General features: G+C 37.3%; 1 protein-coding gene across 1 annotated transcript in view; it reads right to left on the bottom strand.

Moving 5' to 3' along the window:
• LOC136879295 (uncharacterized) overlaps positions 1-14133 on the bottom strand; it is a 192953-nt gene that overhangs the window by 57469 nt on the left and 121351 nt on the right. Inside the window, exons 8-9 of the mRNA XM_068229050.1 lie at positions 13100-13143; positions 588-719 (exon numbers count right to left, since the gene is read on the bottom strand). Of these exons, the coding sequence (XP_068085151.1) occupies positions 588-719; positions 13100-13143 (176 nt within the window). The remainder of the gene's footprint in view (positions 1-587; positions 720-13099; positions 13144-14133) is intronic.

Raw genomic sequence — 14133 nt, 5'->3', positions numbered from 1 at the left:
AGTGTATGAAGATGAAGAAATAGTCCTTGTCCTTTTGTGTTTCATGACTGTTTTGTCTCCTCTTTCATTTCACACCATCTTCTGATGAACTGTCATACCTTTAAATGTTCTTATTCATGTTGCTGTTATAAATTCTCCTTTCCGACTTAAAAAAGTTAACTGACTACCAAAAATAATTATCTGAAATAAATATAATTTCCTTTGTGTTATCTTTCTAGAAATATTTTGTGTACCGAGCAAGAGGCTGCGCAGTTTGGATCACGCAGCTATCAGCTTGCATTTGTGAGATAGTGGGTTCGAACCCCACTGTCGGCAGTCCTGAAAATGGTTTTCTGTGGTTTCCTATTTTCACACCAGGCAAATGCTGGGGTTGTTCCGGTACCTTAATAAAAGCCACGGTTGCTTCTTTTTCCATTCCTAGTCGTGTTCTATCCCATCATTGCCATAAGACCTATCTGTGTCGGTGCAATGTAAAGCAAATTGTAAAAAATGAAAAAAATTATACATTTTATGTAAAGACTAAGCATTAAGTGGACTTTGAACATTTATCTTGTATGCAAAGAACTTTAATACAACAAAGTACTTACGTTCTAGATTCCAAATTTGTTCCATTTCACATACTTCTCCTAATGGGTTTAGTGTAAATGTGTGCACAGCTACTTCATAGTTTGTTGGATCTTGTCGTCTACCTGGACCAGACATCTTGAGAGGTTCAGAAGCTGAAATAATATTCAAGTAACAGGAGTTATAAGAGTTTATTCTCTTGATATTAAGGAAGCAAATTGAGTTAGTGTAATGATTATTATAAATCCTTTCTTTCTGAAAAAGGACTTTGAGATAATAGCAATATCATCATACAGGTAATTGCACAAAACTCATTGAATTTACAATTAGTGCTTGAGGTAGAGTGGGATGGCATCCTGTTACTTCTTAAAATACATTTAAAACATCCTGATACTTTCTGACAGCAACTGTACCATCCCAGAACTTTTTAACATTATTTGTTTACTTCAAAATTTATATTGAAATTTTGTTTGTATTGATAAATTCTTAGTAGGCAGCTGAAAAATTAAGAGAATAAGCTCATGGTAAATCTGTTTCTAAACACCAAACTGTGAGAAATGCATTACCATCTGGAGCCCTGTTCCTTGGCAATGTCTTGACAACCAGTGGCAACTGAGAGTTATATGATCCATTGCTTGATTGCCTATTCTCCTTTCCACTTGCTTTAAACGTACATCCAAATCATCCACTGTAACTAGGCTACAGAAGGAATTTGTCTTCAAGGAAATATGAATCATAAACATGATTAACTTATCTTAATCTTACATCTTTTTGTTGCTCCCTCTTCCACACTGACTTGCATTATGTTTGTCCTATTATGTGTTACTTTTCTCATTCATTTCTATCTAATATGACTTGATTTGACACTTCTTTGTTCCTTACCAATACTTATATTGTTGAAATCGACTTTCAACCTATTAGGTCATGTTAGATACATGTAGTACGTCTTGGAGAGCTGTTAAGTACAGAACAAAAATGGCCAACTGGACACCGGTGGGATCCGAACCCACAACCTCCCAATTTCGCGTCGGATGCTCTACCAATTGAGCTATGGTGGCCTGAGTCTTCTTTGTTCTGTTGGAAAGGATCTAAGCTGCAGGTCTGGCACTACTGCCATTGTCCTCGGACACTCCCGGCACTAAAAGCCATACGCCATTTCATTTTACTACTGCCATTACACTGTAGAGTGCGTACAAGTCACCCGTTGTGGGCCAAGTCAATGAATACTGAATTTTCACGACCACATTTTTATTCTGTACTTAACATCTCTACAACACGCACTACATGTACGTAACATGTGCTAATAAGTTGAAAGTCGATTTTGATTACAATGCGGTCATGAAAATTCAATATTCATTGACTTAACATTATCCATTATATTGTCCCATTGGGATTCTTTCCTCTTTTTTTTTTTTATTTGTCCTGTGATTCTAATCTCTTACTACCTGCATTTCTTCACTTTTCTTGTGTTTACCCAGCTTTCTTCTTATTCAACATTTCCCACATGAAGACTAAAGATCTGTCAAATTGGCCTCTTAATGAGTGTTGATTCATGATCATTATAAAAAAGAAAAGCAAACAGTTCCGATGGCTTGATGCATGTCTCAAAATTAAAAACAGTTTATATCAGCACACATTACAATATTGTAATTCAAAACCGGTTTTTGAAAGATTGGTTCATCAGTGATTATTCAAAATTAAAATATTAAAATTCACATCATTGTGTCATCATCATCATCATCATCATCATCTTCATCATTTTCCAACTCCAGTTTCCAGGGTGTGGTATACGTGCACTCACCAACTCTTCCCGTCTGCATTCACCTTCTGTTCCATGACATCTTCTCCTTTGAGACCTCTCTTATCCACATCTGATTTCACTGCGTCTATCCAGGATTCCCTTGGTCTTCTTCCTTGGACAGTAAGGTCGAAGTATTTTCTAGCAGGTCTTTCACACTTTATTCTCTTAATGTACCCATACCAGATTAACTTTTCTATTTATTTCAATGCCGACTCAGTTTTTACATGAAGACTTCAACATGCTTCGGCATGCTCGGTCATTGCTGTCATTATAATCACAACTGTCCTCTACATTTTAAAATCAAGACAACACAATTATGTGGAACTAGAAGGACCTGGAAGATGCACCTATTGCAACTGAAAAAAGAACAAGACTAGATGCCGTGTATGCCAGCGACATATCTGCAAAGAACTCTCAGCAGTGACATGTGTTTGGTGCAGTGCAGAAAGTCAAGAATCAAGTGATGATGCAGAATGAATGTCAGATGTTTAACATCCAATATTTGTATTGTTAAAATACCTTTGAACATTATTTACAAGTTGTTTCAAAATTATTTTGCTAGTTTTGTAACATTAAAAATAGTTTTTGCTTAATTTGTGCTATTTTCTTCCTGACATGGTCTAAAACACTGTGCGCGCCTCCTCACGGGGTTAATTTTACACATCCTCTCCAGGGTTAACCTAAGCACTTAAGCAGTGGTGACAGCCAAATGAAAATAAATCATGTCAATATTTTAATATACTGTATTATGTTAATGCTAGAATTCAGTATAATAGGTAATCAACAGGAAAGCTCCATCTGTGGATCAATGGTAGAGTGTTGGACTCTGAATCCCAAGACTGTGGGTTCAAACCCAACAGAGAGGTAGCTGAATACTCGAAGTTGTCCCTGTCATACAATGTCGGCACGTAAAAGATCTCCGGTGACACATTTGGTATTTCTTTGTTTGGTGCCCTATCCAGTCCAGATGTTGGCGATCATCATGGCTATCTGATTTTGTTTACGGCCCTTCTAAAGAGCTCCACATGTCACCCCAAGCCATTAACAAACTACAAAATGCAACAATGTCCTGGACTACTGTACTTGACTGTATACTACATGTCCAAGATATTCTAATTCCTGCTGTTTAATTGCATACAACAGGTTTTTTGTGTGATTAATCTTCTATATGACAGCAGCATTGGTCACATGGTCAGCTCATGATTTCTTGGCAGTCTTCTTTTGAATCATATTTCAAATACATCAGTTTTCTTTTCAGATGTTTGAGGTAGTGTCCAAGCTTCAACTCCATATAGTAATACTGGGTAAATGTAGCAGTTCACCATACATAATTTTTTGAAGAGGTGTCTACAGTACAGAAGGTGTTTCATTCTGTTGGCAGTGGGCCTCATTTTCTATTCAAGATTTTATTTCAGCACAGTGGTCCCATTGTCGACTGAAGTTCTTGAATATCTCTATTACTTCATTTCCAACCATTGGTGACATATGAATTTCTGAGCAACTTATTTAATTACTGTAATTAATTAATTTTAATTTTTTTAGCCAACAGAGGACTACATAGGTTTATAGAGGTTTTTCTCCTTTTTATTTATTTATTTATTTATTTATTTATTTATTTATTTATTTATTTATTTATTACCGGGCGAGTTGGCCGTGCGCGTAGAGGCGCGCGGCTGTGAGCTTGCATCCGGGAGATAGTAGGTTCGAATCCCACTATCGGCAGCCCTGAAGATGGTTTTCCGTGGTTTCCCATTTTCACACCAGGCAAATGCTGGGGCTGTACGTTAATTAAGGCCACGGCCGCTTCCTTCACACTCCTAGGCCTTTCCTATCCTATCGTCGCCACAAGACCTATCTGTGTCGGTGCGACGTAAAGCCCCTAGCAAAAAAAATATTTATTTATTTATTTATTTATTTATTTATTCATTCATTCATTCATTCATTCATTCATTCATTCATTTATTTATTTATTTATTTATTACAAAAGTTCCCATGAGCCTCTGGCTCGTGATAGAGACAGTATGTACAGCACATTCTTTTCTTAAGGTGACACAATAATTACAATTCATATACTACAGCTTTTTCAATCAAGTGACAAGTACATTTTTGGATAACTAAGACAGTAAGTTGTTGCCTTTTTAACATGTTAGCATCATAGTTTTTCAGAAGTATAATCAGATATTGCATGGCTGTAAGATATTAAATATGGATAATCTATTAATGTATTAATTAAAGTAAATTATATAGAGGATATATTAAGATATCTGTATAAGGGTAATATTCCTTCAGTTTTTTCTTAAAACATTTAACCAATTTAGAGTTCTTTATAACAGGAGGCAATACATTATATTCCCTAAACATTGATTATTCTATGCCTTTCACTCCATACTTTATCTAACTGGAGTGAGAGGGATATACCCTTAATGATCCTCTAGTTTAATATTTCAAAATTTCCTAAAATGGGAGAAGTTAACAGCAGAGTGGGTTAATTTCCTGTGTAACTTATACATAAAGACTGATGATGAAAATGCACTTTTCTTATGGAATGGCAGAATATTTGACTCTAAAAAAACTTCATGTGACAGTTTGAGGAAGGGGAATCCATACATGATTTTTATGGCTCATTTTTTAAAATTTTTTTTTAAGTATTTCCAAATTATTAACATAATTTTTCCTACATCTTCCCCAAATGAAGCTTATGTATGTTAGATGTGAGTGGATCACAGTGGCGGCTCGTGAAAAAATCGTCCTACGTGCTACAAAAAACAAGCTAAATACGCTGTTTTAAATCTGCATATTGCCATGATGAACAACGCATACTTCAAACTTGGTAATAATAATAATAATAATAATAATAATAATAATAATAATAATAATAATAATAATAATACAACTTTTCTCACAATTTATAACTCAGAACAAACAAAAACAACATTAATTTGGAAGCAGATGAATTCTTCGACAACTGTCTACGAGATAAATAATTCATTCGAGAAATATTGTTTTTACTAACCTAATGGCGCAACTTACATCAGTGCAAATAGAATCGTGGGAATATAGATCCCCACTAAGAACACTAATTTAATTTCACTTTATATACACTGCAGTGGATAAATAATTTGATAAATCTCCGTATAAACTTGAGCACTAACACAATGACAAAAAAAACACGCACCAGTAATATAACCGCGAGATTAAAAACCGCACAAAGCAACTGAAAGAGCTGCCAACAGATTCATTGAGACCTCCCCGATTACCAGAGTAAATGTCCGGCTCCATGGCTAAATGGTTAGCGCGCTGGCCTTTGGTCACAGGGATCCCGGGTTCAATTCCCGGCTGGGTCTGGAATTTTAACCATCATTGGGTGTATGTGTTGTCTTCATCATCATTTCATCCTCATCACGACTCGCAGGTCGCCTATGGGCGTCAAATCAAAAGACCTGCATCTGGCGAGTCGAACATGTCCTCGGATACTTCCGGCACTAAAAGCCATACGCTATTTCATTTCACCAGAGTAAATTACATTGTAATGCGGGATCACATTTAGGGTCACTCAAAGATTCTTTGACTCACCTACGAATTCCTTATTTTTGACACAAAAGGAAGATGGATATTTTAATAAGCATGTGTGAGATAGATTGCCTCCGCTTACGCTTTACTTTCGAGCCCAGACGATGCTACTCTCTAGTGGCAGACTCGCTTACCACGTTCAACATCACACGGCCGACTTGATGCGTCGCTCTAGCTAGCTAAGGAGCGCAGCGAGGGATCCAGTCGGCCGTGAACATCAAGGTAGCAGGAGACATCGAGTACTTCTACCCCCTTGCGGGAGAGGAAGTAACTATAGACGGGATCAGTGAAAGTTGATCCCGGTTTATGGTATACTCCGCCGGCTAGGGGGAGTGTTGCAAGCTTGGCTGCGCCTGCGTATTGCTTCCTCCAGGCTACAGGCAAGGGCTCACTTCACATGAGCACGAGCCTTGTTCCCCGGGAGAACGGCGCTAGGTGTTCGACAGATCTCGTCCTGATTTGCACAAAACACAAATTCATATCGTACTGAAAACAACGAAAAGGCACCAGGATAATTTTACTGTACATAAATAATATTCCTTACAGTTCCAAGCTACGTGCTGGAGCCCGGTAGCACGTACTGACCGGCCGCCACTGGTGGATCATTGCATAATATATACACTTCAATTATTGGTGAGAGAATTGACTGTATCTTAACCTTTGCATTATTCCTATCAAAGGGGTAATTTTGCTGATTACATAATCATTATGGCTTTTCCAGTAAAGTGTTGAGTCTAATACTATACAAAGATACATAGCTGAGTTGACTCTATTATTTGGTTTCTTAGGGTAACAATGTTAGCCACTGTGATCTTATGGGCTGTTTTATGAAAGTATTTTGTTTTAGTCACATTTCACTTTTTGAGATAAATCCCAGTCTGATAACTTGTTCAAGTCACAATTTATATCTTCCATAATTTTTGATTTGCTTAGTCCTTTATAAGTTATTAAGATACCATTGGCTAGTAATTTACATTTTCCCTTTAGTGTTAGAGATTGTATGTTATTAATTTAAATCAAAAATAGAATAGGACCTAGTACCGAGCCCTGCAGTACTCCCATTTTTTATTTGTTGCTTAAAACTTTTAGTACCATTAATCATCACATACTTTGTTCAGTTTGATAAAAAAATTTGGAATCATTTGTGTGTTAAACCCCTTAATTCCTGCTATTTTTAACTTGTTCAGAAGTATTTTGTGGTCAACCAGGTCAAATGCTAATTTATTTTCATCTAAGGTCTTGTGAATATCTATTACTGTATCAAGTATGGCATTATCAGTTCTTCTATTTGGGAGAAACCCATATTGATTATCAGAAAAGTAATTATGGTAGTTTTACATAGAAAATTTACCAATCTATTTTTTACTGCCATTTCTATGAGTTTCCCAATTGCAGATGATATACTAATTGGCCTAATTGGCCTGTAATTGTGTGGATCTGTATTATTTCCTGATTTAAAGATGGGTACAATTCTGGCACATTTGAGTAATTGGGATATTTCTCCACTGAGAATTGAACAGTTAATAATTTCCACAATATATGACACTAAATTTTCAACACAGGTTTTTAACATGACATTATTTATTTTATTTTCTGTTAAATAATTTTTATTCTTTAGAGAAGTTATAATTTTGAGTACTTCATATTTCAGTTGGAGACATGAAAATACTATTAGTTTGACTTTCAACTGTTGTGCTGTCATGAACTTGTTCATCTTCAGGTAGGCCTTTTCTTATATTATCAGTTACATTAACATACAGTTCATTTAGATTATTGCATATGTCCTCCATGTTCGTAACGCTGACATCATTTACCACCAGATGGCTGATTTCACGTTTATGTCCAGTCTTCCTATTTAACACTTCATTGACTGCATGCCGTGTTTTGTTTTGGTTTTTGCATTTCTGTAATCTATCTTCATAATACCTTTTTTGTAACTCTCTTTTTAATTTGGTTATTTTATTACTGATTCTTTTGTATTCTTCAATTACTTCTGCAGAGAGACTTTTTACTTTAGTTTTTGAAAATAGTGAATGTTTGATGTGAATAACCCAAGGTTTTAGGGGAATGTCTTTGGGGTTCTTTCTTTTTATTGAAATTAAGCTGGTTTCAATTCTCTTGCTAATATACTAGATACATTTATTATAATAGATGTTTATGTACATTTTCTTTACATACCAGTAGGAAGTGATCACTTTAGTTAATTATTATATTGGATACATTACATTTTTTACTACTGTTTGTGACCACTATGTGATCAATTAATGTGGAGGTTGTTTTTGATACTCTAGTTGGGTATTTGTTATTACATATTATATAGCCATAAGTTGTTACTGAATTGTCATACGAAGTTCTGTTTCCAGAGGTTGGGAGCAAATCTATATTTGTATCTCCAAGTATGATTGAAGTATGCCCTGAACTACCATACACAGAGCTCGATAGCTGCAGTCGCTTAAGTGTGGCCAGTATCCAGTATTTGGGAGATAGTGGGTTCGAGCCCCGCTGTCGGCAGCCCTGAAGATGGTTTTCCATTGTTTCCCATTTTCACACCAAGAAAATGCTGGGGCTGTACCTTAATTAAGGCCATGGATGCTTTTCAACCACTCTTAGCCCTTTCCTGTCCCATCGTCGCCGTAAGACCTATCTGTGTCGGTGCGATGTAAAGCAACTTGCAAAAAAGAACTACCATACTATTTAGGACATTTTCTAGATTGAACATAAAACTTAGTGAGTTATTTTCCTGTGGGTTATAGATGGTAATGATTTCATATCTTAAGTTTCCCTTTGTAATCATGAATTGCAGTATGCTATGGGATTTATTTACTTCCTTTATGACATTGCTTTTCCATTTATTCGAAACATAAAGCAAAACACCCCCACCTAACTGCTCTCTTGCCACATGATGAGAAATGTAGTTTTTTTTATTTCAAAAGCCTGGGTTAGTTTGTTGGTTAACCAATTTTCAGAGACTGCAAGAATATCTATTTCTTTAATCTGATCTAAGATAATTTGGATATCATCAAATTTATTTCTCATACTTTGTGCATTTATGTGTAAGCCATTCAATTTGCATGAGCTTAGTTCTAGAACTCTCTATCTGTGCATTGAAAGAAGCACAGTACTCCCTAAAGATTTTAGTGCTTCACTATCAGCAACCTACAGAATTCTTTATACTTTGCAATTTATTTATCTGTGCATTGTTTTTCGCCTATTTATGATCGGCTGATGATGACCAATAATACTGGTTGAAACCGGTACCAATATTAATTAAATAGGAATGTAAACTTACACTTCTTATTTTAATAGTATTGAAAGGTTGAACCATTTTATACTTTCTTTTAACTTTTTAGTGAACTCACTTCAATACGGAACAATATGAAATTCTTATCTCTTAATGAATGTTATGTGTCACTCGGAGAAGTGATTAAACCTTCCCGCTATTTTATTTTAATCCCACTTCAAGCACTGCTTAATTCACAGTAGTGATTTCTGTTGTGAAGATGGCCATCATCAGCAGCGATACGCTTCACTCTTGCCATGACTTTAGTCCGTCTTTCCTGCAGTTATAAAATTCTTTTCACACAGACCTCAGAGGCAAAGAAACCACAGTGACAGCTTTGAGATTGCTAAAGGATTTTCCCTTCAAAGACTTCTCTTGGTCTGGAAAGAAGTGAGATTAAGAAATTACAGTGTCCAGTTAGTTGTTTTTTTTTTTTTTTTTTTTTTTTTTTTTTTTTTTTTTTGCTAGTTGTTTTACGTCGCACCGACACAGAGAGGTCTTATGGCGACGATGGGACGGGAAAGGGCTAGGAGTGGGAAGGAAGCAGCCATGGCCTTAATTAAGATACAGCCCCAGCTTTGCCTGGTGTGAAAATGGGAAACCATGGAAAACCATTTTCAGGGCTGCCAACAGTGGAGTTCGAACCTACTATCTCCCGAATACTGGATGCTGGCTGCACTTAAGTGACTGCAGCTATCGAGCTTATTTCGGTTAGTTGGGTAGTGTGTTCAGATGCCCAGTTAATTTTGTACACCTACCGAGCAAGTTGGCCACGTGGTTAGGGACACGCAGCTATGGGCTTGCATTCGGAAGAAAGTGGGTTCGAGCCCCACTGTCAGCAGTCCTGAAGATGGTTTTCCATGGTTTCCAATTTTCACACCCGGCAAATGCTGGGGCTGTACCTTAAGACATTCACGCCCATCATCTGAGCGGGCTATTTAAATAGCTGGCCCAGCTATTCCATCTCTTAGTGGCACACCAAAAAACAACAAATTATTTTCACAATAAGTTCTAAAACTAAACAAGATACGGGAACAAAATTTTGCACATACCTCAAAGAAGTCCTCTAATATCTCTGGAGGGTGTGGCAGCTAATGATACACTTTTCTGGGTAAATGGGAACACCACACTTTCCACAAAAATAGCGTGTTTCACTAATAATTTTACTTTGAAGCACACTTTGCACCTTCTTGATGGGAACTATACTTTATTTGATGGTGGAAACTTCAAGAGGATATGCTATTTTCTCTTCCCATCTAACCTAAATGGTGGATCCTTGGCCGGTGCACTTTTTGGCGGCAAAATTGCAGAACGTGGACTTAAAGCACATAAAGTGGAGGGTGCTACTTGTATGTCGGGTTCACTTTTTCCCTGGAGCAAATTCCTGACCACTGTTCTGCATGAAATTCAGGAATGGTATTGTTTCTTTAGGATTTGAGTTCTGAAAGAGCCAAATGCATTAAAAAAGTGAACAGTACAGTAAATAAGAAGAAAACCCTTTTTGGCCACTTAACTGTTTTCCTCATGAAAGGATAAAGTGCCAAGTACTGGTCTGCAGTATCAACATCATGCATGTGTTGATTATAGTCAGTCACAGACTCTGGTTTCAGCTGTTTTTTTCCAGATTTGTTTGTTCAACCATTTCTGCCAAGTAGATAGTAGTTGACATAGTAATAAGCTTTGTGTCCCTTCAAGAAACAAGCAATAGACCCTCGTTCCCCCCCTGAAAGTCATTCGCCCAGTTTGAGAACTACCTGATGTTCCTTTAGATCTTTTGGCACACTCCTACTTGACAGTATTATTCCACATATGGCAGTGTTCTGTTCCTGTAATTGTTTTGCGAGTCCAACGCTGTTATAATAATTATCCATATATGTACTGTACACCCCTGACCAAGGTAATTTTCAAGCAGATGATAAACTGTGCTTTGTAAATTTGCACCACTTGCATCATATATCATTAATTTACAGATATATCCCATGTTAGACTCACAAACTATCCTCACTAAAATTCCATATTTTATTATTTTTACCGGGGTTGTATACTCGGAATCTCAGGCACTCTCTCCAGGCTAGCATTCCCTCATCAAGAGCAATTTTCTGTTTGCTGGTATAAAGCTCCGTAAATCAAGTTTCTGTAAACTGAATCTAATTTCATATAATATATCAGTGCTGTGCTTGTATTCGCTGCTATCACTAAAGTTGAGAAATGACAGGATACTTTCAAAACAATTTCGTGACATGGTTTTTGAGAGAATAGGAGTGGAGAAAATTGGATCTTCTGTCCAGTACATTCTGAGAGCTGATTTACTGATGATGCCAGAAGTGAGCATCAAATCCAGGAATTGTCGCATTTCTGAAACTGTCACTGGACTCCAGGGTTGTGTAAGAGAGTGCTTAGAGAAGGGACATGGCGCAGCACTGACTGGCGTACAGATTTGTTTGCTCACACAGGTATTCGAGAAATTCAAGTGAGAAACAGATTTACAAATGACATCTTGTTAGTGTTTTCTGTTTTAATATTTAGACCTGGTTTTAGCCGTAAATGGGCGAAATAAAGGAAAACCTTCAGGTAGTGTGCTTTCTGTCACATGTCCAGGAAAATCTTCACTGTCATCACTGTCACTTTCACTTAGTTCAGGAATTAGTTCATCCCCTGAGTCTTCATTGAATAAGATGTTGGCAATTTCGTCAACACTTATATTGTCCCTAAACACCATGGTTACACTTCAGAATGTGACTATACACATGCTTATGGAATAAAAAACCAACTACACAGCTAGCTTGGCCAGCACTAGTTTTCGTTCAGAAACAGAATTTAAAAACTGAATTGGAAGGGAAAATATCCAAGGTCATGTGGTTTCTGGTGAGTCGAAGCAGGTAGAAGCATTCATAACGGTATTACCCTCATCTCTGTCGCACATATTTGGGACAAAAATAAAGCACAGCTGCGTAGGAACGGCTACAATTCAAGGTTGCGCTTATCCAGGATAACTTGGATACGGTCCAGACCGTGGACACGCACTATAGGCAACTCAGATACAGGCATGAATGTTTTAATTAAGGCCATGACTGCTTCCCTCCCATTCCTAGCCCTTAGTTATCTGTAAAAAATAAAAAATAGAAATGTACAACTTTCTGCTAGTGAACCTAGACATGTGAGGCCTCGCATTGTCTTAGTCAAATACCATACTTTCTATTTCCTTGTTCTTGTCTCTTTTTCATAACCCTTAAAAAACTCTCAGACAATGTGATTTACATGGCATAACACTCAACTAAATAAAAAATCCTTCCATCCTTATGACAGATTTACAATTAGATATGCAACAACTTCAATAGCATAACAAGATTTGGAAACAATGATGGAAGCTGAACATTATTTACATAAAATCACCTGCCATATGTGGACTGTTAGGTTTTCAATCTTTGTTGTCAAACATGGGCAATTTTGAATTGGATTAGAACAAAGTATGGTATATGCATGGACTTGCTATTTAAGTTGGAAAAGGCAATCCAGAGTGTGAATGCGGAGACCCTTGTCAGACCATTGACATATCAAACGTGAATGCAGACTGGTGGCCTGGACTGGTGTCTAGATTGATGTCATCATTGTACCCTTGAACCAATCACATGCATCTGTGAGCTAGATGTCCACAAATAATTCTTGCATGGTTGTGCTATTCTTATTTTTCATGTTTGCTTATTTGCTTTGATTTTTATTATGTATAATTGTCATATAAATACCATATACTTAAATAAAGAAAATAGAAAAACACAAAAAGGAATGACTATCAGTTTACAGTTCATCCTGCAAAGAGTACACAAAAAAAGCAGTGTTCTGGATCAGTTTTGGTCTCCCAGATAAGTAAATAGTACACTACTCACCGGCTGCAGGTGCAGGTGCAGGTGCAGGTGCAGGTTTATCATCCCTGAAACAGAAACAATAATCATTACTAACTATTAAAAAAGTTATATTAGTGAGCTGAGTTGAAGGAAACTTCAGATAGATTTATTCCTACTTCTCATCTATGGATTTATGTATGAGGGTAATCCCAAAAATGAGGTCTCCTATTGTTTTATAAATACAGAACTCTGTTCGTGTGGCTTTTGGTCACAATATTGTGAAGAGTGTTTCCCGCGCTCGCATATAAACTTGCGCACGCCGCGCTGAGGCACTCAGTCTTGGCTTGGCAGCCACTGAGATTGGAGCTCCCGTTGGATGATACCACCAAGTGCATGGATGTCAAAAATGTTTGTAAGTGGTGTAGAGAGCTTGCAGCCGGTCGGACTGAAATTCACATCGAACAAAGGAGGGGAGACCGTCAATTTCTGACGAGACAGTTGTGAAGGTTGAGCAAATCGTGTGAAGATCAGCAGATCACCCTGGATGATCTCTGCACTTTGGTTCCTGAGGTTTCCCGAAGTGCCGCTCACAGAATTTTAATGGAAAAGTTGAAATACTGGAAGATGTGTGCAAGATGGGTGCCAGCACCAACGATGAGGTGAAAGATGAGGTTCACAACTTCCTGAACAGCATGGCGGCGAGTTGGTATGACATGGGCATACAAAAACTGTCACAGCGTATACAAAAATGCATCGAGCAAAATGGTGATCATGTAGAAAAATAGCTAAATGTTGAAAATGAAAATCCACAGCCTGTTTCTAGTCATTTGACCAGGTCAGGAATGGAATTAATGAAGCCCCCATCTAGCAGTGTGGATAGGAATTGTGCCAGCTGCCGAAGCCTGTCGCACTCCTCTGGGGCAATGATTAATGAATGACAGATGAAATGAAATGATATTGGAGAGTGTTACTGGAATGAAATATGACAGGGAAAACCGGAGTACCCAGAGAAAAACCTGTACTACCTCTGCTTTGTCCAGCACAAATCTCATACGGAGTGACTGGGATTTGAATCA

The sequence above is a fragment of the Anabrus simplex genome, chromosome 8 (assembly GCF_040414725.1).
Source record: "Anabrus simplex isolate iqAnaSimp1 chromosome 8, ASM4041472v1, whole genome shotgun sequence".
NCBI lineage: Eukaryota > Metazoa > Arthropoda > Insecta > Orthoptera > Tettigoniidae > Anabrus > Anabrus simplex.
Note: the sequence above shows the minus strand (reverse complement) of the source record. Positions and strands in the feature narration are given on the sequence as shown.